At 49.8% G+C, this 25,938-nt stretch overlaps 4 protein-coding genes across 4 annotated transcripts; 2 read left to right on the top strand and 2 right to left on the bottom strand.

Moving 5' to 3' along the window:
• Positions 1-181: 181 nt before the first annotated feature.
• On the bottom strand, positions 182-1,039 carry map1lc3cl (microtubule-associated protein 1 light chain 3 gamma, like; the record flags this gene model as incomplete). Its single annotated transcript, XM_084448682.1, has 4 exons — positions 182-371; positions 608-714; positions 829-884; positions 982-1,039. The coding sequence occupies 4 exons, from the start codon at positions 1,037-1,039 to the stop codon at positions 182-184; spliced, it is 411 nt and encodes a 136-aa protein (XP_084304808.1).
• A 3,067-nt stretch (positions 1,040-4,106) lies between these two features.
• Positions 4,107-16,516, top strand: LOC311317575 (uncharacterized protein). Its single transcript, XM_084448649.1, has 4 exons — positions 4,107-4,427; positions 9,672-9,885; positions 12,070-12,315; positions 13,705-16,516. The coding sequence occupies exons 1-4, from the start codon at positions 4,194-4,196 to the stop codon at positions 16,146-16,148; spliced, it is 3,138 nt and encodes a 1,045-aa protein (XP_084304775.1). The 5' UTR covers positions 4,107-4,193; the 3' UTR covers positions 16,149-16,516.
• A 330-nt stretch (positions 16,517-16,846) lies between these two features.
• Positions 16,847-20,410, bottom strand: ttc9c (tetratricopeptide repeat domain 9C). The gene is made up of 4 exons (XM_084448734.1): positions 20,312-20,410; positions 19,226-19,742; positions 18,178-18,360; positions 16,847-17,491 (listed from the first exon to the last, which is right to left on the bottom strand). Exons 1-4 carry the CDS (start codon positions 20,324-20,326, stop codon positions 17,355-17,357), a joined length of 852 nt encoding a protein of 283 aa, XP_084304860.1. The 5' UTR covers positions 20,327-20,410; the 3' UTR covers positions 16,847-17,354.
• A 2,680-nt stretch (positions 20,411-23,090) lies between these two features.
• Positions 23,091-24,548, top strand: LOC311317218 (transmembrane protein 179). The gene is made up of 4 exons (XM_084448270.1): positions 23,091-23,545; positions 23,840-23,977; positions 24,110-24,188; positions 24,346-24,548. Exons 1-4 carry the CDS (start codon positions 23,223-23,225, stop codon positions 24,538-24,540), a joined length of 735 nt encoding a protein of 244 aa, XP_084304396.1. The 5' UTR covers positions 23,091-23,222; the 3' UTR covers positions 24,541-24,548.
• The last annotated feature ends 1,390 nt before the right edge of the window (positions 24,549-25,938 follow it).

The raw sequence follows: 25,938 nt of genomic DNA, 5'->3' as shown, positions 1-25,938 counted from the left end.
GGAGAGAACTCATCCTAGTCCAGTCTTGGTTGTCTGGGCGCGTTGGTCAGAGACCAGTAACACACAGCAGGCTGGGTGGCAGATGATGTGGGTGCAGTAATTCACAAGTCGCCGGGCGGCTGGAGGTGCGTGAGGTAGTTTTAAGATCGGAGGCGTGGAGGTCTAGCGTGTGGGGACGTGTTCAGCAGGGCGGCGTGGCGCCTGGGGCCCCTCCCCCAAACATCTCCTGCGAGGCGTAGGTGATGTAGAGGAAGCCGTCAGGGTCTCGGTACTGGGAGTACACCTCGCCCATGCTGGACGACATGCAGGACATGCTCCTCTCAGACACCAGCAGGTACAGCGCCTCCGTGGCCTCCAGGTCGATCTTACTCCTGGGGGGGGCGGGGGGGGGGGGACGAGAGGACGAGATGAAGAGCGGTTTGGAGAGAACAGGCACGGCCGTCTACACACAGGCTATACGGTAAATCAGCAGTAGGCAGCTCTCAGTCTATCAGACTCAGAAACACACACAAATAAATGTGCACTGTGTCCTCTCTCTCCCTTTCATCCACACTTACTCATCTGTTTTTTACACTTTGCATTTTCACTCCCTTGTAGAGGTGCTCACCTGAGGAGGCAGAGGAACTGACCCAGGGTCAGCTCAAAGGGAACCAAGAACTTGGTTTTGTCTAACAGGGGAAGAGTCTTTTCACGAATGTATCGCTCCACGATTACCTGCGCATTCACAGGAAAAACAAAGATAACTAGTAAACCTTACGCATTTTTAAAAGGAGGAAGGAAACTGGCCTTGTAAGCTACAAAGTGTGTAAAATAGGGAAAGCAACTCACGGGCAACTTGTTTGGGAACTTGGATCGAATAGTGCATACTTCATGTTGTCTTGTTGCTGGAAAATGCATAGCAATAATCATCACTTTACACAGCCCTTGGCACGAATGCAAAAGTTTAGCCTACGCTAAGGGTAATTAACAATATCTACTCACCAAGGCATTTCCTTTGCTTGAAAGGCATCAGTTCCATAGATTTCTCGAAGGGAGGCATGGTTGTTCTCGGGGTGGTTTGCTAGGCCGGTGATGAAGGCGGTCTTGCCCGGGCTGACGGTAGTCCCCTCGGGTGGAAGTTTGAACAAACCCCACTGAAGCAGCGCGCACCGCTGGGTTTTATAGGGCCGCGGACTGGGAGGGGTCGAGATTTGACTTCGCTAAATATGCTTACATGAACAAACAAAGCCACGCTCCTCTCCGTGATGAGCAGTTATGCATTAGGCTGAGGCTTGCCCTCATCAGTTCAAATCTGCTTCACACATACTAGTTATCTCATAGACGCTTTCTGACACCTATCTAAGACATTGTGAACACACATGCTTTTGCTGATGACTCAGTAAGCGATCACGTAACGACTCAGAGGATGCACACTTGAAATAAACATTTGTTTTGAAATTAAATGTATAGGTGAAACATTTGCCTATCATCTTCAAAGTACAAATCTCTCTTTCTCTCACGCATGCATAATTTATGTTCACATACATAGAAATAGGACATAAACAGTAACAATGCCGTCAGCATTAGTCAGTCAGTTACATACGTGCCTACACACACATGCACACAGGCACAAAGACCTTACCACGCACACCCTCTAACTTCTGAGCCCTAGCTCCACGCTCAATCGATCACTCACTCACTCTCTCAGCCCGTGCTGACCCTTGCCCAGACAGCAGCTGACCACCATGCAAGGCAAGGCAAGTTTATTTAAATAGCACATTTCAGCCATAGGGCAATTCAAGGTGCTTTACATGAGACATTAAGAGCATTAAAACAAAATGCAAGACATTATAGACATTTAAAACAAAAAGCATGAACATGAACATGGATATCAACCGTATGGTTATTTATGATGTGATGGCCACTGCAGCATTTAAATGTTATGCAAGTGTGAGAAATGCTGAGTTAAGGGAAGATATATAATATAACAATAATAGCCTAATAATAATAAATATAATATGTTAGAAAGTTATGTAGGAAAAAAAAAAAAATATATATATATATATATTCTCCTACATCATTTTCTAACATTTTATATTTATATATATATATATATGCAGTCTAGCAGAACGCTGGGCTGCTCCACTTCCAGAATTAGCGATATCCTCAAGTGTTGGATGAGCGCCTGCAGAATACAGGGCACCGGATATGAAACACTCATGAACACTGTGGCCTTATTTGCTCAGATACATGACAGTTGTACTTAGAGAAAACTGGAACCATGGACCAACCCAGCTCATGATGCACAATATCTGAATCCGGCCAACAAGCTGCAGGAAATGAGGACTAGCAGGCAGAGCAGGTCAGACAGCCTGTGACAGACAGCTAGAGACCACTCTCTGCCGGCTGACGACCGACACTGCATAGGCCTACAGAAGAGAGTTCAGAGATGCGCCTGACAGATCAAGGCCCTGAAAAGAATTTAGATCATCTAAACGGCCCAATTTGGTTATACGTAACTACGATGGTAAACTGCATCCTGCATGTTTCTTGTGAAAGTATGTAGGCGAAACCTGAGAAAGTTCACGCTCTAAAACAGGACCAACCGCATTAATAGACAGTAGACTAGTAACAGCATTAGTAGACAGTAGACTAGTCACAGCATTAGTAGACAGTAGACTATTAACAGCATTAGTAGACAGTAGACTAGTAACATCATTAGTAGACAGTAGACTAGTAACATCATTAGTAGACAGTAGACTAGTCACAGCATTAGTAGACAGTAGACTAGTAGCATTAGTAGACAGTAGACTAGTAACAGCATTAGTAGACAGTAGACTAGTAGCATTAGTAGACAGTAGACTAGTAGCATTAGTAGACAGTAGACTAGTAACAGCATTAGTAGACAGTAGACTAGTAGCATTAGTAGACAGTAGACTAGTAGCATTAGTAGACAGTAGGCTAGTAGCATTAGTAGACAGTAGACTAGTAGCATTAGTAGACAGTAGGCTAGTCACAGCATTAGTAGACAGTAGACTAGTAACAGCATTAGTAGACAGTAGACTAGTAACAGCATTAGTAGACAGTAGACTAGTAGCATTAGTAGACAGTAGACTAGTAGCATTAGTAGACAGTAGACTAGTAGCATTAGTAGACAGTAGGCTAGTCACAGCATTAGTAGACAGTAGACTAGTAACAGCATTAGTAGACAGTAGACTAGTAGCATTAGTAGACAGTAGACTAGTCACAGCATTAATAGACAGTAGACTAGTAACATCATTAGTAGACAGTAGACTAGTAACACCATTAGTAGACAGTAGACTAGTAGCATTAGTAGACAGTAGACTAGTAACAGCATTAGTAGACAGTAGACTAGTAGCATTAGTAGACAGTAGACTAGTCACAGCATTAGTAGACAGTAGGCTAGCAGGCCTGCTGCACACGGATAATCGGTGCACAAATCACTAACGTTTACACAACACATTGTCTTCATCAGCTAACAGGCTACTTTATGATCAATTGTATTCTTTCTTTTGGACCAAAATGTAAAAAACAACAACAAAAGCACGTGCACTCACAATGCAGACGAGACTACTTTTATATTTAGCATAATAGGATATAATCGAACTCGTTTTTACAACAGCAACTGGTAACGAATAGCGTAATGTAAGCCTAATTGCCCAACAGTCTCTCATTGTACACATTTTCCCCATTTCTAGGCCACCGAGAAGTTGGACAGTCAAGGGATTTTCAAGGCGTCCTTTCGAAACTTCCATAGCCAATCTGATTCGAGCTTTAATTCGTTCGCCCCGCCCACTGGCCACTCTTTTCTTGATCCCACATGTAACGTTATTTCTCGCATTGTTATCTTCTTCGACTGTATTCACAGCTGGTACCGAACGCGCACGCTAGACAGGTTGAATTCCTAATTTGGATATCACTCCACGGAATCAAGACATTGGATTGAAATGGAACATGGTTTGATAATCGCCTTACTGCTATCCTATATGAATTAATTCAATCTATAGGCTCCAGCCAGGAACCTTATGGCAGCTAGCATGTGTGGCATTTCGCTAGCGAGGCATTGATTTGATTCAGATTGGTTGGTCGGATACAATGTGGCCATCGTCGATTGCCAGAACATATGTTGCACTTATTCGCACCGGAACCGAGTCCGTCCATTGTCATTGAAACTGCACGGCAGGTCGAGCGACATGGCAGGGCGCCGCGGCTGCGTGAATCCGCTCTGGACCCGAACCGAGCGCGTCCGAATCGGTGAGCGGCTGAAAGCGACTCTGGCGGGCATCTTGGAGCTGGACCTGCTCCGGTGCAAACATCTGGAGATGATCAGTGCTGAACTGGCCGGGAAAGAAGATGACCCCGGGACTGGCATCGATCAACAGGGGGCAAACTTCAAGAGCGGCTCTGCGACATGCCGCAGGCAACAGGTCAGTCAGCATTGCCCATAGGCCTATCTCATAAGATCGGGTGTATTAAAAAATACTGCGCGATTATGATCTGCTAATATACCATTCCCTTGCAGCCAGTCAGATTTAAATGTTGTGTGCTGCATAGCCCACTATAACATTCACTGAGGACGACCAGGCCATCCAATCACCTAGCCACTGATTACACCGTGCGTTCGACCAATCGAATGGAAGTGACAGTATTATGACTGTAGGAGCGGTATGACTTTCTATTAGTCAAGGTTATCGAGCTGAAGTGCTGGCCACTCACTACACAGTAACTACGTAGCTTTATCAGCCCTTCTTTTGTGTGGATTCTATAATGAATGAGTGTCAGTTTCCAATGAATCTTTTCATAATCTTTTCCCCCTGGGCATTGCATAGAAATATGACAAGGAATCTGTGTCATTGATGTACACACCCTGAACTAAGACACTAAGCACCTAGATCATATAGCCTTGCTTTCTCTCTCTGTGACCTTAGGTAGGCAAACACTGAGAAGTTACTGTGAGGTAAGCTATCGAACGACACCCATCCAAACTCAGTCCGTGGTATCGGACCTCTCTCTCCAGACCTACGGGTTGTAGTGGACCTGAAGACACAGAGAGAGGCCTGCCCTGCAACACTGTCTGTCTGCACACTGTGACCGCTTGCTCTAATCTAAATCTAATCTAAACCTACTACACTAAGCCTATGCACTGACCTGATACACACTATACGGTCTATGACTCAAACACACTATAGGGTCTATGACTCAAACACACTATAGGGTCTATGACTCAAACACACTATAGGGTCTATGACTCAAACACACTATAGGGTCTATGACTCAAACACACTATACGGTCTATGACTCAAACACACTATACGGTCTATGACTCAAACACACTATACGGTCTATGACTCAAACACACTATACGGTCTATGACTCAAACACACTATACGGTCTATGACTCAAACACAAGACATTAGATAGAGGGAGAGCCATGTCTCCTGGGTGACGGGTTGAAACAGTTCAAATCTGTTCAGTGAGTGAGTAATGATAGGCATGGTCTCTTAGCAACACCCCCCCCTGTGCGTTCCAGCCTCTCTGCGCGTCGCTGTGCTTCCCGCCGCGTCCCACGGCGAGCCGTGTTAGTCATTACCATCACCTCCGCGGGGCGCTTGGCAGCTGTACTGTGTAAACTTAGCCAGCGCTCTCGCCAACGCAGTCGCCCACCATTTGCAGAGACGACGGAGCGCAGAGATGAGTCGTTGCCGTTGCCAACGTGACAGTGCGGGCGTCACCTCTGGAACGCAGCCCGCCAGGGAGAGAAGAAGAAGGGAGGAGGAAGTTGAAGTGACTCACCGGCCGCCCCAGGCGGAGTGATGTTGAACGGCCAGGCTGCACTGACGTCCCCCCAAATATCCACACACACAGCAGAACATAGAACACAGGTCAGCTCACTCCACTAGAACAGGCTAGAGCATAGAACACAGGTCTGCTCACTCCACTAGAACATAGAACACAGGTCAGCTCACTCCACTAGAACAGGCTAGAACATAGAACACAGGTCTGCTCACTCCACTAGAACAGGCTAGAACATAGAACACAGGTCTGCTCACTCCACTAGAACAGGCTAGAACATAGAGAACAGGCTAGAACATAGAACACAGCTCTGCTCACTCCTGGTTACTTTAGAATCCCGAAGCAGATGAGAAGTATCTTAGTGAACGGTGTCAGTCTTTGGACATGTTTGTGCTGTAGTGTTTTATACAACACCTCCACAATACAGAGATGCCCTCCTCTCTACATGATTCATTATGCATAAACGATGCACGATGCACATGTGGTATAATCAGCATTCAAACCAACGCTCCCCTCCTACTAAGACCCCATACAGTCCGTTTTCAGAACCCGTTTTATCGCCAGGTAGTTTTTTCACATACTAGGGATTTGTTCTGGTCAGTTGATGCATAACACCGATGGAGGCAACATTAGACACTAACTGACCAGAACAAATTCCTAGTATGTGTAAAGATACCGTTTGATCCAATTGATTGGGAAATACTGAGAAAGTGTGTGTAGCATTCTCACTTCAACATTCTTATCTGTGAGTTATTTTGGAGGTTCTCTCGTGTCTGGACACATTGTTCTTGTAGAAAATGGCTGTGTCTCCCCCTCACATAGAGCCATATCATGTTACAGAGCTTTTAGCACCGGGCATTGAACAGCAGACCAGACTCCCTCACCTGCTCTGCTCTGCTCTGCTCTGCTCTGCTCTGCTCTGCTCTGCTCTGCTCTGCTCTGCTCTGCTCTGCTCTGCTCTGCTCTGCTCTGCTCTGCTCGGCCCATGATTTGATCACCGTGTAACATTAGATGATGGTAACATGGTTTGTATCATGTTGGTCAAGATCTGTGTGTGTGTGTGTGTGAGAGAGAGAGGGAGAGAGAGATAGTGTGTATTTGTGTGAGGATTAGTGTGTGTGTGTGTGTGTGTGTGTGTGTGTGTGTGTGTGTGTGTGTGTGTGTGTGTGTGAGAGAGAGTGTGTGTGTGTGTGAGGAAGAGAGAGTATGTGTGTTTGTGTGTGTGAAAGAGTGTGTGAGAGAGACTGTGTGGAGAAAGTATGTGAGGAAGAGAGAGTGTGTGTGCTTGTGTGTGTGTGTGAGAGAGGTGTGAGGAAGAGTGTATGTATGTGTGTGTGAGAGAGTGTGTGTGTGAGGAAGAGAGAGTATTTGTGTGTGTGAGAGAGAGAGTGTGTGTGTGTGAGAGATAGACTGTGTGTGTGTGAGAGAGTGTGTGTGAGGAAGAGTGTATGTATGTGTGTGTGAGAGAGTGTGTGTGTGTGAGGAAGAGAGAGTATTTGTGTGTGTGTGAGAGAGAGTGTGTGTGTGAGAGAGATAGACTGTGTGTGTGTGGAAGAGTGAAAGAGAGAAGATTTGTTTGTTTGATTGTTTTATTTGTGTTAATTTTATAGCGTGTGGCTTAGGAGGAGTTAAATATTCCGCTAGGTTAGTTGTGTGGGTGGAGAGAGAGAGAGAGAGAGAGAGAGAGAGAGAGAGAGAGAGAGAGAGAGAGAGAGAGAGAGAGAGAGAGAGAGAGAGAGAGAGAGAGAGAGAGAGAGAGAGAGAGAGAGAGAGAGCGCAGTTAGAGAGCAGCTAACTGCAACGGTGAGGAGGGGGTGGTGTCGGCTTGGCTAGGATATTATAGGATGGGGGAGTGGGGGTGGGGGTCCTTAAAGATGACCTTCTCTCTCACCAGGCAAACCCCTCCCCCACTACCTCCTCTCCCTCTATCTGACCCCTCCCTCTCTACCTCCTCTCCCTCCCTCCCTCTCTACCTCCTCTCCATCTCTGACCCCTCCCTCTCTACCTCCTCTCCCTTTCTGACCCCTCCCTCTCTACCTCCTCTCCCTCCCTCTCTGACCGCTCCCTCTCTACCTCCTCTCCCTCCCTCTCTACCTCCTCTCCCTCTCTGACTGCTCCCTCTCTACCTCCTCTCCCTCCCTCTCTGACTGCTTCTTCTCTCCCTCCCTCCCTCCCTTCCTCTCTCTCTTTCTTTTTTACCCCATTTCCTCTCTTCCTCTGTCGAATCTCATCGAAATCAGTATAATTTAAAGAGTTGCAGAGAGAGATAGAGAGAGACAGAGAGATAGAGAGATAGAGAGACAGAGACAGAGAGACAGAGATAGAGAGACAGAGAGATAGAGAGACAGAGAGACAGAGAGACAGAGAGACAGAGAGACAGAGTGATAGAGAGACAGAGAGATAGAGACAGAGATAGAGAGATAGAGAGACAGAGGCAGAGAGATAGAGAGATAGAGAGACAGAGATAGAAAGAGAGATAGAGAGACAGAGAGATAGAGAGACAGAGATAGAGAGACAGAGAGATAGAGAGATAGAGAGACAGAGAGATAGAGAGACAGAGATAGAGAGATAGAGAGACAGAGAGAGAGAGAGATAGAGAGACAGAGAGACAGAGAGACAGAGAGATAGAGAGACAGAGATAGAGAGATAGAGAGACAGAGAGAGAGAGAGATAGAGAGATAGAGAGATAGAGAGACAGAGAGACAGAGAGACAGAGAGACAGAGATAGAGAGATAGAGAGATGGACTGTTTGAGTTTCTAAGCTGCTGGAGAGGAGATAAGAGGAGAAGAGAAGCAGCTTAAGTCTCAACCCCCCCCCTCTCTTCCTTCTGCCCCCCCACTACCCCCCCCCTTCCTTCTGCCCCCCCACTCCCCACCCCCCTTCCTTCTGCCCCCCCACTCCCCCCCCCTTCCTTCTGACCCCCCACCCACCCCCTCTCTTCCTTCTGCCCCCCTTCTCTACTCCCCCCTCTCCTCTACTCCCCCCGTCCTCTACTCCCCCCTCTCCTCTACTCCCCCCGTCCTCTACTCCCCCCTCTCCACTCCCCCTCTTCCTTCTGCCCCCCCTTCTCTACTCCCCCTCCTTCTCTACTCCCCCCTCTCCCCCACTCCCCCTCTTTCTTCTGCCCCCCCCACTCCCCCTCTTCCTTCTGCCCCCCCTTCTCTACTCCCCCCTCTCCTCTACTCCTCCCTCTCCTCCACTCCCCCTCTTCCTTCTGCCCCCCCCCTTCTCTTCTCCCCCTCCTTCTCTACTGCCCCTCCTTCTCTACTCCCCCCTCTCCCCCACTCCCCCTCTTTCTTCTGCCCCCCCCACTCCCCCTCTTCCTTCTGCCCCCCCTTCTCTACTCCCCCCTCTCCTCTACTCCCCCTCTTCCTTCTGCCCCCCCTTCTCTACTCCCCCCTCTCCTCTACTCCCCCTCGTCCTTCTGCTCCCACTGTTCTTTGTTGCGTCATCTGTCTTCTTCTTTTCTTCCTCTAAGCCCCCCCCCCCCTCCCTCCATGGTTCTTCCTCTAAGCCCCCCCCCCCCCATGGCAGTGTGAGTCACCTGTATTGTCTTTGCTGAGGGAAGTGATCAGGTCTGAGCGCCACACAAAAGCCCTGTTGTCCGGCCCCCACCGGGGTAATGACAGGGCTTCACTATGGGGGTCACCGCTCACTCCCACATCAAGCTAAGACATGGATGAATTGGCTGTTGATGTATACCTAGTACACGTCCTGTTGTCGTGAGGTTACATTTCCAGTAAGCATGACATCATCACCAGTGTGACGAATAGGAATCTCAGCGTCACAGATGTCGGCCTTAGCTCCAAACAAACCCCCTTTAAACGAGTGTCTAATGATCAACCCACAATGACGTATTGTTGCTTGTGTCTTTCAGGTTCCCTCCCCTTCAGAAATGGTATCTCCCACCCAGAGCACTGCTATGGACAGTGGGGGGAACTCTGGAGAGGGGCAGGTCCATTCCAGAGGTGGGGGGGGTGACTCACGGTGGTCCACTCTATCCTGGGATGCCCCCTCCGACCTCCTGTCCCCCCCGACACCAGATCCGGATGGTGCAGCCCAGTTGGACTGTGACTCCAGGCCCAGCTCAGGTACTGGACTGTGGACAAGTCTGTCTAGCTGTGTGTGCATGTGTGTTTTCTGGGTGGTTCTGTTCATGTGACCTGTGAAGGCAAGTTTCTCACCTTCCCAGCTCAATAGATAACATGTGAGAGAATACCGCTAAGTGCTATTAAACATTAACTCTCATTCTTTTCTCTGCTATATTCATTTATTTACCCTTCTCATGCTATCACTCGTTCTCTCTCACTATCAACCTCTCCTGGTCTCTTGCCCTCCCTGACTGTTTGGATTGTTTACTCAACAAAAACACCCCCCTCTTCCTCTCCCTCAAACACCCCTCTACGTCTCTCCCTCAAACACCCGTCTACGTCTCTCCCTCAAACACCCCTCTACGTCTCTCCCTCAAACACCCCTCTACGTCTCTCCCTCAAACACCCGTCTACGTCTCTCCCTCAAACACCCGTCTACGTCTCTCCCTCAAACACCCCTCTACGTCTCTCCCTCAAACACCCCCCTCCTCTCTCCCTCAAACACCCCTCTACGTCTCTCCCTCAAACACCCCCCTCCTCTCTCCCTCAAACACCCCTCTACGTCTCTCCCTCAAACACCCCTCTACGTCTCTCCCTCAAACACCCCCCTCCTCTCTCCCTCAAACACCCCCCTCCTCTCTCCCTCAAACACCCCTCTACGTCTCTCCCTCAAACACCCCTCTACGTCTCTCCCTCAAACACCCCCCTCCTCTCTCCCTCAAACACCCATCTACGTCTCTCCCTCAAACACCCCTCTACGTCTCTCCCTCAAACACCCCTCTACGTCTCTCCCTCAAACACCCGTCTACGTCTCTCCCTCAAACACCCCCCTCCTCTCTCCCTCAAACACCCCTCTACGTCTCTCCCTCAAACACCCCTCTACGTCTCTCCCTCAAACACCCCTCTACGTCTCTCCCTCAAACACCCCTCTACGTCTCTCCCTCAAACACCCCTCTACCTCTCTCCCTCAAACACCCCTCTTCTCTCCCTCAAACACCCCTCTACGTCTCTCCCTCAAACACCCCTCTACGTCTCTCCCTCAAACACCCCTCTTCCTCTCTCCTTCAAACACCCCTCTTCCTCTCTCCTTCAAACACCCCTCTACGTCTCTCCCTCAAACACCCCTCTACGTCTCTCCCTCAAACACCCCTCTACGTCTCTCCCTCAAACACCCCTCTACGTCTCTCCCTCAAACTCCTCTCTCCCTCAAACACCCCTCTACGTCTCTCCCTCAAACACCCCTCTACGTCTCTCCCTCAAACACCCCTCTGTCTCTCCCTCAAACACCCCTCTACGTCTCTCCCTCAAACACCCCTCTACGTCTCTCCCTCAAACACCCCTCTATGTCTCTCCCTCAAACACCCCTCTACGCCTCTCCCTCAAACACCCCTCTTCGTTTCTCCCTCAAACACCCGTCTACGTCTCTCCCTCAAACACCCCTCTACGTCTCTCCCTCAAACACCCCTCTTCTCTCCCTCAAACACCCCTCTACGTCTCTCCCTCAAACACCCCTCTTCTCTCCCTCAAACACCCCTCTACGTCTCTCCCTCAAACATCCCTCTACGTCTCTCCCTAAAACACCCGTCTACGTCTCTCCCTCAAACACCCCTCTACGTCTCTCCCTCAAAAACCCCTCTTCCTCTCTCCCTCAAACACCCCTCTACGTCTCTCCCTCAAACACCCCTCTACGTCTCTCCCTCAAACACCCCCCTCTTCTCTCCCTCAAACACCCCTCTACGTCTCTCCCTCAAACACCCCTCTACGTCTCTCCCTCAAACACCCCTCTACGTCTCTTCCTCAAACTCCTCTCTCCCTCAAACACCCCTCTTCCTCTCTCCCTCAAACACCCCTCTACGTCTCTCCCTCAAACACCCCTCTACGTCTCTCCCTCAAACTCCTCTCTCCCTCAAACACCCCTCTTCGTTTCTCCCTCAAACACCCCCCGTCTACGTCTCTCCCTCAAACACGCCTCTACGTCTCTCCCTCAACACCCCTCTACGTCTCTCCCTCAAACACCCCTCTACGTCTCTCCTTCAAACACCCCCCTTCTCTCTCCCTCAAACACCCCTCTACGTCTCTCCCTCAAACACCCCTCTACGTCTCTCCCTCAAACTCCTCTCTCCCTCAAACACCCCTCTACGTCTCTCCCTCAAACACCCCCCGCCCCCCTCTCTCTCTCTGTAGGTTTTTATTCGGTCAGCGGCAGCTCTCTGTCAGACTCCTGCTACTCAGTGTCCAGCGAGGCGGCCCAGGGGGGTCCCGGGGGGCCAGCGAGACCCGTCCCTCACTCCGGGGCCCTCCGGCTGTGGGAGCAGCGCCCCCTCTCTGCAGACCACGCTGACACCCAGTGGCCGGAGGCGGCGCAGCAGCCAAAAGCTCCGAGCTCAGATGGAACCCCGGAGGTCGCTGACAGGAGACCCATGTCCACAGGTCAGTTACTGTAACACACACACACACACACACACACACACACACACACACACACACAGCCTTGCATACAATAATAATCCATTGGGAAACAATGCAGGGGCAGAGAGAGGGGCACTAGGGGTGCCTGGACTAGTCACGTGCCACGAAATATTACGCTAATAAAATAAAAATATTATATAAACGTGACAATCATCAAGATGAAAAACTGTCTTGCGATATAAAAAATATTTAAAAAAAACAAAACATTTATTTATATATTTTTACTTATATAAATCGACTTTGGGTACCAAGAAAAGTGCTATACAAATTTGATGTAGTGTAGAACAGCCAATAAACAAGCACGGACAGATCAACCAACTCTAACGTTCACGTTACAAAACAAAATATGTTTTCATGTTTTCAGCTGGACTTGCTTATCTGCACAAGTAGCCTTATAATTATTTTGGTTTCATTATTTTTAAGTATGGGTTATTAACCCCATGGGTTTGTATAATGTGATTTGTTTAAAAATATGTAGCTATGGTTATAAATTACATAGATTTCTGTTGCTGTAAATCATATGATTTCCCAGTTAAAAGCAGTATGACATTAATCACCCATTTCGGTGCAGTGTTCTTTGAATTGAGATTTCCAACATGAATATGGAAAGAGTTGTGAGGTGCAGGAATGTGTATACATAATATATTATCATTCTTAAGTAAATACTTTTGGATTCATCACAAAGAAGAATCACAGGCAGTAATGTAGTTCGCATATCACCACAAAATGAAATGATTTCAACAAGTTGAACAGACATGTTTTGAGGGTAACACAGAGAGTTCAGATAATGTAAAGGGGATTTGACTAATTCATTTACATGAAGGCCTACAAGAAAAACATGTAAAATTGAAAAATAGATAAAAAGCCCCACACCCACAATAGTAAGAAATATGTTTTCACGTCAACTTAATGTGATGTCACAAGTGCTGTCCCATTCCTTTTTATACCAATTCGAGCCCTTGCAGCCTCGCGCACTCGATCACTTCACCAGGTGACGTCAATAAGTCTGTGAGGGCTCAGGGCTTGAGGGTTTAGGGGGGACATTGGGACTGGGCCCTCCTCTCTACGGTCTCTCTCCTGTCCTGACTCCTCCTCTCTCACGGTCTCTCTCCTGTCCTGACTCCTCCTCTCTCATGGTCTCTCACGGTCTCTCTCCTGTCCTGACTCCTCCTCTCTCATGTTCTCTCATGGTCTCTCTACAGTCCTGACTCCTCCTCTCTCACGGTCTCTCTCCTGTCCTGACTCCTCCTCTCTCACGGTCTCTCTCCTGTCCTGACTCCTCCTCTCTCATGGTCTCTCACGGTCTCTCTGCTGTCCTGACTCCTCCTCTCTCACCGTCTCTCTTCACAGGTGACCTGGAACTGAAGGGTCTGATGTTCCTGTCTGACCTCTGCTCCGGCCTCGGTGACCCCCAGCCCGGCTCCTTCCTCTTCCTCCCTGACTCCTCCCCCTCCCCCAAGCCCCGCTCCCAGCTGGACCCTAGGTTCTGCTCGGACCTGGTGTCCCGTCGGACCAGGGAGGTGTACCCCTACCCCAGCCCCCTGCACGCCGTCGCCCTGCAAAGCCCCCTGTTCACCTGCGGCCACGCCCCCTCCCCTCCCCGCCGCCTCTCTCCTAACGCTGACCCCACGCCACCCGAGGAGCGTGCGCCCTCCTCCGTCCTCCTCGCCGCCCCGCCCCCCTCCCTCACCCAACTGGAGCAGTACATCACCAGGCTGGCCCAGCGCCACCGCTGCCGGGTCACCTCCAGCTTGGCCCTCGCCGCCCCGAGGACCCCCCGCCACGGCTCCACCCAGTCCCTGACCTTCGAGAGCCGCGCCGCCCCCTCCTCCGGCCAGCCAGGGGGCAGCGTGACGCCCAGGAAGTCCCTGCTGGGCAGCGCCGGGCGGGTCGGGAGGAAGGCCAACAGGAACTCCATCAACCTGGGCCATCTGCCCTCCCTGACCGGGCCGGACCTGAACATCAGCCTCCACTTCAGCCTCAGCCTCAGCCCCGGCCTCAACGCCAACCTGGGGCTGGACCCTAAACACTTGGGCTGGGAGGGGGCGGGGTCGGGCTCAGTCGGGGCCCTGAGGAGTGACCTTGTTGCCCCGGCCGCCTCTGTGTCTTCTACCTCCCTCTCCACCTCCACCCCAGCCATGAGGCCCCGGCCCCGGATCTCCACCTGCCCCTCCTCCCTGAACCACCGCAGCTCCCTGGAGGTCACGGGGTCGGGGTCAGTGCCGGGGACGGGGTCGCTGGCGTTCTCTCGCTCACTGGACTGGAGCAGCGCGTCACCGGGGCCGATGGCAGTTCTGGGTCCCGGTCCGGGTTTCGAGCCCGACCCTAAGCTGAGCGAGGACTCGGCTGTGGTCGGCGAGATATCCCGCCTCTCAGGTCTGCCCCGGGCAGTGGTGATTGGCCTGATGGAGCAGGGGGTGGAGCTGGACGTGGACTGTTTCCAGGGCAAGGGGGAGGAGAGCTGGGGTCAGGGGTCGGAGGCTACGGTCGGGGGTGCGGCCCCCGGCTCGTCCTCCCAGCTGGCGGGCCAGAAGGAGCCGTCTCCGTATTCCGGCGTCCGCCTCCTCGCCACGGACTCTTACCCGCCCCCCCAGAGGCCCGTCCAGCTCTCGCTCAGCGTTCCCCGGTCCGGTCCGACTCCTCCCCTCTCCCGCTCTCCCCAGTCTGCCTCTGGCAGCCCCGCCTGCCCGTACCCGCCCTCCCCGCGCCACGCCACTCACTCCTCCTCCTCCTCACTCTACCGGCTGCGCCGCCACGCCCCTTCCCCCTCCGACCCGCCCTCTTCCACCGCCTCCTCCCCCGCCTCCCACCCCGCCAGGGTTCGCTCCCCGCCCCGCCCCCTCCAGCCCTCACCCCTGGGCCCCGCCCCCCCGGGCCCCGCCCCCCTTGGCCCCGCCCCCCTGTCGGTCTTCCGCCGCGATGCGCCGTCCCAGTGCTCCCTGCCTCACACGGCCGCCGGCGACTTGCCTCTAGGGGGGGGCGGCTTTAGGCCCAGGGGGGGCTCTCTACGGCAGGGTGGGGGCGGAGGAGGAGGGTGGAGGAGGGGGGAGGGGCTCTACCAGGGGAAGCACGCCTCCAGGGAGCTGGTGCGGGCGTCGACGGTGAGCAGCTTCGCCAAGAGAGAGAGCTACGACAGCGCCTGGGAGAAGGAGGAGGAGGAGCCTGCCACTCCCACCCCCAAGAGGGGTGCTCGCCTCTGGAGGGGCTTCGAGGGACGCTTCTGGAGCAAGGAGGAGGAGGAGGAGGGGTGGAGAGACGACGAGGACAGCAGGAGTAGGAACTACCAGAAGGTGAAGCCGTACAGGAGGGAGGCCAGGCAGAAGGAGAGCTCCTGGTCCAGGAGGAGGGGGAAGGGAGGCCGGGAGCAGCGCAGCTCCAGCCCCCGGCCGGCCAGGAGGGGCCTGTTCCGCAGCGAGTCCCAGGGCGTGCTGGAGCCCCGCGCCCAGCGAGAGGAGCCCCTCAGGGGGGGACACTGGTCCTCCTCCCTGGACGTGGCTCGGGGGGCGCAGGACTTCAGCGTGCAGGGAGGGGGAGGGGGAGGGGGCCGGGCCTCGGTGGGGAGGAAGGGGGAGGACAAACGCCTTTCCTCCACCGTCAGCCTCTTCCTCCTCTCGCGCTCCCACAGCCTGGAGGGAAGCTGCCCCTCCCTCTCCCCGCCCCTCTCCTCCCCCTCCCTCTCCCCCTCCCCTCCCCCCCGGGCGCTGGCGCGCTCGCGCTCGCTGAGGGACCTGGGCCGGCGGGTGTTCGGGTCGGTGCGCTCCCTCAGCTTGAAACACAAGACCTCGAAGAAGTGAGAGGATGATGGGCGTCCACACAGTGTTTTATTCCCACTTTACAATCAAGGTTCCAGTGACCGTCTGTAGTATTTTGGTATTTAAAAAAGGGAATTTAAACGTTTCCTATTCTGAACTTGACTCTAAGCTTGCATGTGTGCGTGAGATAGTGTGTGAAAACCCCTTTCTGCCTGCTGCTCTGTGACTGTGTTCTGTGAACCATCGTGAGAATGTGAGCTTCCACTCATGTCTGTTGCCTTTGAAGTACAATCATATTGACCAAAACCTAGCAAATGCTCTATAAATTGATATAGTGCTCAGGATTTTGAAACATATACAGTATCAGTAAATGAAAATGATATTAATAATACAAAAGTATTTACGTATTGTGTTACATGGCATACAATTAATAATGGAGATTCTAATTAAATCAAATGTGGTCTTGAATATTTGATCTACACTTTGTTCATTCACGTCAGGGCATGCATGTACCTTCAAAAATATTTATTTAAATGAATGCAAACATTTTGTACACAAAACAACAAGCACAGAATGTGTGAAATAAGAACAATCACAATCTAAAAGGCATAACAACATTCGAAGTGCTCAGATTCAAAACAGTCTTTCAGACTCAGATCTTCTTCTTCTGTTCAACTTCAAAACATTCATCTTTAATCCTCTCCTGCCGTTTCCTCTTGCTTTCTGGACTTGTCGTCCAGACTTCCTAGGTCACTCATCCATTCCCCTACGTGGATTTAAAGGCTAGTTACTCTACGTAGCTGCTAGATAGCGGTACGGCGATGTTTCACTGAAGCTTGGCTCCGCGAGACGGTGTGTGATCCAAGATGGCGTAAGAGACATGTTTGCGCCGTTATCATTCCTCATTATTTATTACGCTTATGGCCATTTAGTCGGCCCTAATCACCTCATTTTAAAAATGTCCCCGTCACCAACTGCCCCGGGCCACTGCTGATCCCGTGCCAAATATGATGCCGTCAGGTCGACGGTGTACAAGGAAAACGGAAAAAGAAACCCAGACAGATGTGTTAGTGTAGATGTTTAAACCAGTGCTCTGCCTCTCAATCCCTGTTGGGGAGCGGACAAGTGCCCGTTTCAGGGAGGGAGGTGGAGAATTAGGACACAGGGCACAGATATTCAGCGCGTGGCCGGCTCCCTCTGGAGGGGCAGAGATTCAGTGCGTAGCCGGCTCCCTCTGGAGGGGCAGAGTTATTTGGGGGAGACCTGGCTGGGGCCCTCGCCGGCCCCCGGGCTGGGGAACATCCCTCGGTACAGGGCCTTCTCCTTCTGGTACTCGCTGCTCAGCCTCTCCTCCACGCGCTGCAAGTGCTTCCTCACGTTGGCGTCTGGCACAAACGGACAAATAAAGGTATTGAAATATACTATAGGAATAATCACAATAGAAGAGAACAGAACATTTGTTTTGCCGTATATAACCAGTAGCCTGGCGTCGCCAGCCTAATTTTGCGAGCTCACATTTGATTTCACTCTGCAGATCAGACTGGACATCCAACCGTTCTAACGGAATCCGCTCAAACTGACATTTTGTTCGTGCCAATCACAACCGTTTATCTAATATGGGGTGGGTTTCGCTGATTGGTTGTAGGTCTAGCCAATTGCGTCCAGAGGCTTTTTGATCTACGCCCGTTGCCAACACCCCTTGGGAATCGGAAAGCAACTGAGTTTCCAGACCGTTCACATTTTTGCAAATTGGGGCTGGCGAGGCCCGGCTATATAACCACTACATTGAAATTCTTGTTATCGCTTGTCCTTACAATCTGGACAATATCTCATCAGCGCTACTTATTCCATCCAATCATGGATGACTGTGACGGGTAAAGTTATTCAAATTCTATAAATCAGGGACCCATTATCTGGGATACTCAAATGAGGGATGTTTTCCACATACAATAAAAATCTTACAATTTAATTAACTTCAATGACACTTAGTTAGTCTGGTGGCGCAAACTGGTGCAAAACCACTGGAGACTGGTTGCGATATAGACAGCAATGAATGTGGTGTGATTATTACCGTTGGGCTGCCCTCTGCTGGCCTGGGTGAGGTACTGCCGGGCCGATAGTGCGTCACCCAGCTCCAGAGTGGCGACTCCAGCTCTGTACAGCGCCTTGGTGTCGGCAGGACGCCACTGCAGAACACGCAGACTGTACTCCTGCACACGGGTGTAGTCCACTCTCTGTTTCTGTAGCAGGCAGGCTGAGAGAGAGAGAGAGAGGGAGGGAGAGAGAGAGAGAGGGAGAGAGAGAGAGAGGCAGTCCACTGAGGATAACTTTGGTCAGGGCTGGAACAAAAACAAATCAGCTCTGGCATTTTGGCCCTGACCGGCCCACCACAAACAAACAGACCACCCATCTTTGCGCTCCCCTGAATATGTATAGCAACCGTGTCACTCCCTAAAAACACTACAGCCATGTAATGAGGAAGAGGGACTCAAGGACGATTAACAAGAAACCTGATAAATACCTTACCTTCAGAAATGTAATTTTTAAGAGATAGCTTGCTAGCCACTAGCAAATGTTAACTAGTTAGCCAATGCGTTAGCTAGCCACTGTGACGTCCCCACATCTGTGAGGTTTGCACATTGAGCATCTCTGCCTGAAGTCTTTTTTTTGGGGCCGCAATTTCTCTGCGCCTCCCTTATTTTTTCTTATCCGTTGCACATTCTGCAGATGTGCTGTTTAATGAAGGCGCTGAGCCCAATGGGGGAGGGGTTTAAAGCTGTGATTGGGTCGAGGGTCACTGGTCAGTTAGGAAAAAAAAACAATGGGCCAATCAACCTATTCTATGGACCCCAGAAAAGACTCTTGTGCTGGACCAAAACGCCCGTCAGCCCAGCGATAAAGTGCCCAGTCTGCCAGTTGGCCAGTCCATCTCTAAAATATAAACCCAGATGGTCTGGGATCTGCTAGTCCCACTTTAAATCTGGAATGAGCCGCTGACCTTACGATCCAGCCCTATTCCTTCCCCTGATATGGCAAAATGAAGCCATCTATCAGTGCTTTCACAAAGACAGGAGAAGGGAAGAATGTGTTTCTAGAACGTTCTACCCCCGTGTTAATACCTGCTAGGTTGTTGTAGCAGTCGACCTGCGTGCTCCTCAGTAGCTCCTCCTGGCGGGCCGTGAGCACTGGTGCCGCCGGGCCGAACCCTTTCACGGCCGACGTCACGTCAGAGTCCAAACCCCGCAGGACCAGCAGGGAGCGGTGATAACGCCCTATAGCCGACCTGACCTTCTTCTCCCGGTAGAACACGTTCCCCTCCATCTTTAAGCGGACGGCCTCTTGGAGCTGGGCGTCCACTGCCCCCCTGGCCCTCGGCCCTGCGCTGCCCTCTCCTGGCTCCTCCACATGGGCCTCTAGCTCCTCCACACAGGCCCCTGGCTCCTCCACAAGGGCCTCTGGCTCCTCCACACGGGCCTCTGGCTCCTCCACAAGGGCCCCTGGCTCCTCCACACAGGCCTCTGACTCCTCCACAAGGGCCCCTGGCTCCTCCACACGGGCCTCTGGCTCCTCCACAAGGGCCCCTGGCTCCTCCACACGGGCCCCTGGCTCCTCCACACAGGCCCCGGAGCTCGAAAGCTAGAGAGGAGAAATAACACACACATACATTAAGAAACACATGATTATGTTTGTTTTGTCAGAACCTACTTGAATGTCAGTGTTAGCACGAGCTGAACCAAGCTGGTCTAACACACGTTGACAGTAGATTGATCAATTGTACATGGTCAGAGTTAGTCAATTGTAAGCTTATCCCATTCTTAGGGGCCGGGGGGATCTCATAGTCAGATTCAGGGCTGTCAGCTACAGTAGCTAAGCTGGGAGAGCATACGAAATTGCCATTCAAACACTGCAGTGACTGATAGTGAGCAGCTAGCTAGCTAGATAGCTAGATAGTACTAATAGTGGGACTGAGGCGACTTATTAGCTCACTAATTACTAGGCTATTCATTCATTCATTCAGTTGAGTCTCCTCTCTCTGCACATGAATCAGCGCATGTCTGGCTGCCACCCTGGAAACGAGCAGCTAGCACTAAGGGCATGGTAACTTAGCCCGCTAGCTAGTCAGCTGTTTAGCTCACTTTTACTAGATATGCCAAGAAAGATTCTACAGTAATTTTATGTTTTAGGAGAGTGTCACAGCTCCCTACCTTAGGCATTGACATTTCAACCTAAACAACAGACAAAAACGTATGCTTCACAGCCGACAACATGGGTTAGGCTACAGCTACACCAGCACAGAAACCACACTACAGGCTCTTCTTCTGTAGTCGCACTTGCAGTTTGACTGCGGCTACTTTTGCTTAGCGCCCCCTACTGATAAAGATTGATTTTGTAGTGTAGCCTTATAAAGTGCACAAAATGTGTGTTCAAAAATAGCAATTTGCCAGCCTACCATTGATAGACTGGCTTGTAAATTGGCTTGGCCTGGCTTGTAAATTGTTTTGATGACGAGGTAAAAAGAATTGACTCAGTATTTGATATTTTGTCTATCATAAAGTAGTGCACATTCACACAGCCTAACATGGTGATCTTACAAATCTATCTTTTGTTCAGCCAATATTAAATGTCCAACCAACTGGACTCATAACGAAAAATATGAGTGTTTGTTGGACGACTTTCAGGCAGACCTGGTAAGTAACCAGGCCAGGTCCAGCCTGGCTTATGTGCGTGGCTGGCTTGTTTCTGTTCAGGACTGGTAGGACGGAAGCTAGTCATGCCACTGAAATAGCTGTGAATTGAAATGACATGAAATAATGTCTGATAAATTAAGATCTTGTCGCCTGGAATCATCAGTTCCAATGCTTCCATTGCTAATCCAGCACAATAAGAGCGGGACAGCCAGTTAGCTCATGAGCTCACAACAACTAGCAGCAGCTTCCATAACATTAATGGTAGCGGTCAGTGGCTAAAGGAGTTACACTGATGATTCCTGTAACGTTAGCAATTTTGCTGCAATTGGTTCAACTTCTGTTTCTGGACAAAGGTAAGGGATAAACCCAGATAACACAAGGCTAGCGGACCTACAGCGGTTCCCCGATGGACGAGCTGGCGGACCTCCGGCCGAATCCGCTGGCGGGTTTCTGGCCATTTGCACATCGAATGGCAAGCGGACCTCTGGTGGATTATTAGCGTCAGGGACAGCGGTCCGCTAGTAATCCGAAATGTTCCCACTATTGCTCCACCACCGTTCCACCGGTAGTTTATTGTCTATATCCTAGGCCCATTGGCCCTAGGCTTATGGATTTCTATTGCTAAATTAATTTACTCTGAACATTTTTTTGGGTAACCCTTCCTTTCATAGTCCCCCAATTACTAAACATTTACCTGGTAAATACATGCAAAGTATAGCCTAATATATAATGGGTAATTACTGAGACACCTATACTGTAGGTATCATTTCAAAACAGGAGTTTTTCAAATGTTCAATTACTGCACATAAATTCAATAACTGACATAGCACCACCAGGTAACCACATTTCTACATAACTTCTATAGCATCCTGTGACAAACACAAATTACAAATCACAATGCTCATATTTATTAAAATGCTTTGAATTATATTAATTATAACTGGATCCACTCAGGAATCTGGAAGTGGAACCGACAACCGGAGGAGAAAACAAAACACAGAGTTGCATACACAGAGAAACATAACAGTAAGCACAAGTCTAGTATATCAATGGGACTTGTAATTGGTCACTTAATTGGTCACCCAGTTTCTGCAATCAGTGTGACAGTTAATTCATCTGCAAAACAGACTGTACATTTCCTTAAAAATAAACAAAAAAACGTTTTGTTCCCATGGGATCTATCCCGTCCGTCTTAAAAAATGGGGCAGAGAGGAGAGGAAGAAAGGTTGTGGCTAAAGTTAAAAATCAAACGGGCTCGTGTCCAACCAGGAATTGAACCCATGATCTTCCGCATGGGAATCAGGCACTTTTTCCACTATACTACCGAGGAACTTGAAAGTATGTGGTGTCATAGTGTTTTTGTTCCAATGGAATCTCTCCCGTACTTCCAAAAAAAGGGGAAAGGAGAGTGAAAGGAGGAAGGGAGAGGGATGGAAAAGTAAATAGACCCACAGGCTAGCAGAGGGTGTGAGTATTGTTTGCCAAAATCTTCCCCACCAGGAATTGAACCCCTGACCATCCGCATGGGAGTCAGACACTTAATCCACTACACTACCGAGGAACCTCTATTTTGATAAATAATTTTTTCAATCAAATGTCAACATTAAATATCAATTAAATTACAGTTGGGTTGTTTTGATTAAATAAAGAAGACTCTTCTTTACGTAATCAAAACCATCAAACTGTTATTTAATGAATGAATTTAATGTTGAAATTTGATTGAAAAAATGATTTATCAAAATGTATCAAAATGCACATATCTGTTTTTGCAAATGAACTCTTCGTATATAGAATGATATCAGATTTGGCTTTTTTCTCTGCTTTTTGTGTTGTTCCAATGCAAACAAAATAAATAAACATGTGAATATCAAAACATTTGTAATTGCAGCAACTTTCTGGGAGAAGTGGTGCATTATTGACAGAAGTGCAAGGGGTGCCAATATTTTTGGCCATGACTGTATGGTGCGCTGGCGCACAAAAAAGGGACAGGTTTTTAATACTCCTTGCATAATGTTATTCTACTCACCAAGTTTTATTTAGCGGGGGGCGCGTCCACCCTGAAACCCGACCCCTCGACCCTGCCCTAACTATATTCCACTTGAAAAACGCATCTTTTTCTATAAGGAAAATGCCTACTGAATACCTCGTCAATCATGAGACAAAAAGGCCTGATTTGTGGCTATATGAGTGCATGGCACAGGCCACCGCTGTTATGTGCGTCACGGTGTAGCGGTCCAGTCATGACGGGTGTTGTGTAACGTAGGAATGCCATCACTGCGCAGTGTTTTAAAAATAGGCCTACACTCGCCGTTGTCGGATGGAAATAGCTCAGCACATGTGGATGCAGCCTACTATTTGATGATGCCAAATTAGACGTGAAGATATCCTAAATTTAGCTTTCGTTTTGATAACATTTGGACTTGAAGATATGGAGCTTGATCGGCGGCTGCTGCTGGCCCACTGCGCCGCCCACTCTCTCTCGATCCTGGCGGGGCTGATGGTGGTCGTGCCGCTAGCGCTCAACGGCTCGGCTTTCAAAGGGCGTTGTGCGCTTTTCTCCACGGGCTACTGGAGGGCCGAAAACCGAACTGGAATAACCGGGGAAGAGGGCGAGATCTCACATCTGGTGGTTCAACAGTGGGGTCCGCCGGCGGCATGCCAGTTCGCCACTTTTGTGGGTGTTTTCACGGTACTCTACGGTGCCGCTCAAGGCTGGAGAAGTCTCTTCTATCTGCACGGGCGGCATGATGAGTGAGCGCGCTTCATTCTCACAGTATTCCTGTGCTATTCAGAAGATGACAATGATGATACAATTGCCAAATAAATAGGCTATATAATATTGATTCATCCTATATAAAACAACCCTAACCCTACTATATTTATATTATATAGGCCTACTATAAAATACCCTAGGTATTGCACATTGTGCCATTAATTACATCATGAGGCATATCTACATGCATATTACGTTATTGTAACAGTTATAGTAGTATAAGTTACATGCGTCTCTCAGCTAACCAGTGTGTTCGTGTGTTCCTCGTGCAGCACGCTGTTCTCGTCCTTCCTCACGCTGCTGTTGAGCCTGTGTGTGTTGTTCATGTCCGGGGGGGCCAGCGTCACCCTGTCCCTGGGCTTTGCCTCCTGGTGTGACACGGTCACAGACGACAACACAAGGCCATACAGGTAAAACCGCTCACACTTGAGTGTTGAACTCACTGAACTCACAGTTTTCCAGCACGCTGCAGTGATTGTATACTAGTACAGTAAAGTTAGTGTGCAGGGCCTGACCGTTGTCCTCTGTGTGTCCGTGTGTAGCTGTGCCGAGTCTCAGGTGGTTCCTATGTACCTGGACGTGGACACGTCGTCCTTCTACACAGAGCTCACCTGTGCAGAGGTGAGACCCAGTAGCAGTCACCACCAGCGCTGCACCTCTCATGGAAGTGGCTCTCCCAGCTAGAAGGGGATTTCTTTAGTGTTGTGTTATGTGAGTCTACTTGGGAATGAGGTCTTGTTTGTAATGAATGTTATCCCCCCCCCCCCCCCTTCCCCAGGTGTCCTTGTGGTGTGTGACGGCTCTGTGGCTGACCCAGTCCATCCTGTCCTTCCTGCGTCTCTACCACTCCCACAGCCAGCACATCAGCGGGCCGTGCCTTCCCAGGGAGAAGGAGCTGCTGCTGGGCCACAGCCCCTCCGAGGGCTCCCCCTCTCCTCCACACCCGCCGGAAACACCCACCGTGTTCGTCTGACCCCCGGTCCAAACACCCGGTTCCAAGCACACAGCGTTTTCATTTCATCCCAATTGCCACTAGAACCCCATTCTAAGCCCTTTTCACTACTCGCCAAGCATAACCCAAGCCTTGTTTGCAGTCTCTGAATTCAAGCTTGTGTAGATGATCTGGAAATCAAGATTAACCCACTACTCCGATAACCAGCCACTCTGATAACATCCTTTATCACTAAGAATCCTAACTCAATAGCTGCCAAATTTCAAACCAAATATTTTGCGACACTGTAGGCAACATGAACATCCTAGTGTTTTGTAGGGATCCAGCGACACAACAAAAAGAACAAAACAGAGCAATAGGATGTAGTGATCTTTTGCATCTACAAGGTTCTTCCCAAATGGCTGGTGATAATGTTCTCAGTATGACAGTAAATACCATGAACATAGTTTACAGTATATCCACTTCATGACATGAAGGTATTTGACTGACTGAGACACACATGAGCTTTGGTGTGGTAGCTTGGTCTGCTGTTGGTACAGATGGCTTTTCACAGCAATCAATAAGCTTAAGTCCAATAGGCATGTTTGTATCTATGTTTGCATGTTTGTATACAGGTAAAGAGAGAATTGTTTACTGTTGTCAGCGTAAAATGTAAGATTGTACTGAGTACTGAGGCACATTCACTGAGAAGCATGTGGCCTATGTGCAAAAGAGCCTCTGAAGGAAGCAGGCTCTCTGAATGAAGCAGGCTCTCTGAATGAAGCAGGCTCTCTGAAGGAAGCAGGCTCTCTGAAGGAAGCAGGCTCTCTGAAGGAAGCAGGCTCTCTGAAGGAAGCAGGCTCTCTGAAGGAAGCAGGCTCTCTGAAGGAAGCAGGCTCTCTGAATGAAGCAGGCTCCCTGAATGAAGCAGGCTCTCTGAATGAAGCAGGCTCTCTGAATGAAGCAGGCTCTCTGAATGAAGCAGGCTCTCAATGAAGCAGGCTCTCAATGAAGCAGGCTCTCAATGAAGCAGGCTCTCTGAATGAAGCAGGCTCACTGTGTGAGCTGTGTCGCAGAAAAACTCTTCCTCTAGTGAGGGTTTAATGTATGATGCTGTTTGTGTAGATGCAACTGCTCTCAAGGACCCTGGATCACTAAAATGTAAAGCTAAGCTTCGAGATATCAGGGTAAAAGTTTGTATTTTGTGTGATACAGAATGAGCCAAAGAGGTCCAGGGGACAAAAGATGAATACATGACTACAATGATGAATACATGACTACACAGATGAATACATGACTACACAGATGAATACATGACTACACAGATGAATACATGACTACACTGATGAATACATGACTACACAGATGAATACATGACTACACTGATGAATACATGACTACACAGATGAATACGTAACTACACTGAGCAAAATAAAGTGC

This window comes from Borostomias antarcticus, assembly GCF_949987555.1.
Source record: "Borostomias antarcticus genome assembly, chromosome: 14".
NCBI lineage: Eukaryota > Metazoa > Chordata > Actinopteri > Stomiiformes > Stomiidae > Borostomias > Borostomias antarcticus.
Note: the sequence above shows the minus strand (reverse complement) of the source record. Positions and strands in the feature narration are given on the sequence as shown.

Excerpts from the sequence above, each read along its gene's own strand:
- LOC311317575 (XM_084448649.1), top strand. The coding sequence starts at position 4,194 with ATGGCAGGGCGCCGCGGCTGCGTGAATCCGCTCTGGACCCGAACCGAG. Across the intron at positions 4,428-9,671 it reads CGACATGCCGCAGGCAACAG|GTTCCCTCCCCTTCAGAAAT; the intron begins GTCAGTCAGCAT and ends TGTGTCTTTCAG. Across the intron at positions 12,316-13,704 it reads CAGGAGACCCATGTCCACAG|GTGACCTGGAACTGAAGGGT; the intron begins GTCAGTTACTGT and ends CTCTCTTCACAG.
- ttc9c (XM_084448734.1), bottom strand. Across the intron at positions 18,361-19,225 it reads CTGCTACAACAACCTAGCAG|CCTGCCTGCTACAGAAACAG; the intron begins GTATTAACACGG and ends TCTCTCTCTCAG. Across the intron at positions 17,492-18,177 it reads CAGCAGAGGGCAGCCCAACG|ACGCCAACGTGAGGAAGCAC; the intron begins GTAATAATCACA and ends CGTTTGTGCCAG.
- LOC311317218 (XM_084448270.1), top strand. The coding sequence starts at position 23,223 with ATGGAGCTTGATCGGCGGCTGCTGCTGGCCCACTGCGCCGCCCACTCT. Across the intron at positions 23,546-23,839 it reads CTGCACGGGCGGCATGATGA|CACGCTGTTCTCGTCCTTCC; the intron begins GTGAGCGCGCTT and ends TTCCTCGTGCAG. Across the intron at positions 24,189-24,345 it reads CAGAGCTCACCTGTGCAGAG|GTGTCCTTGTGGTGTGTGAC; the intron begins GTGAGACCCAGT and ends CCCCTTCCCCAG.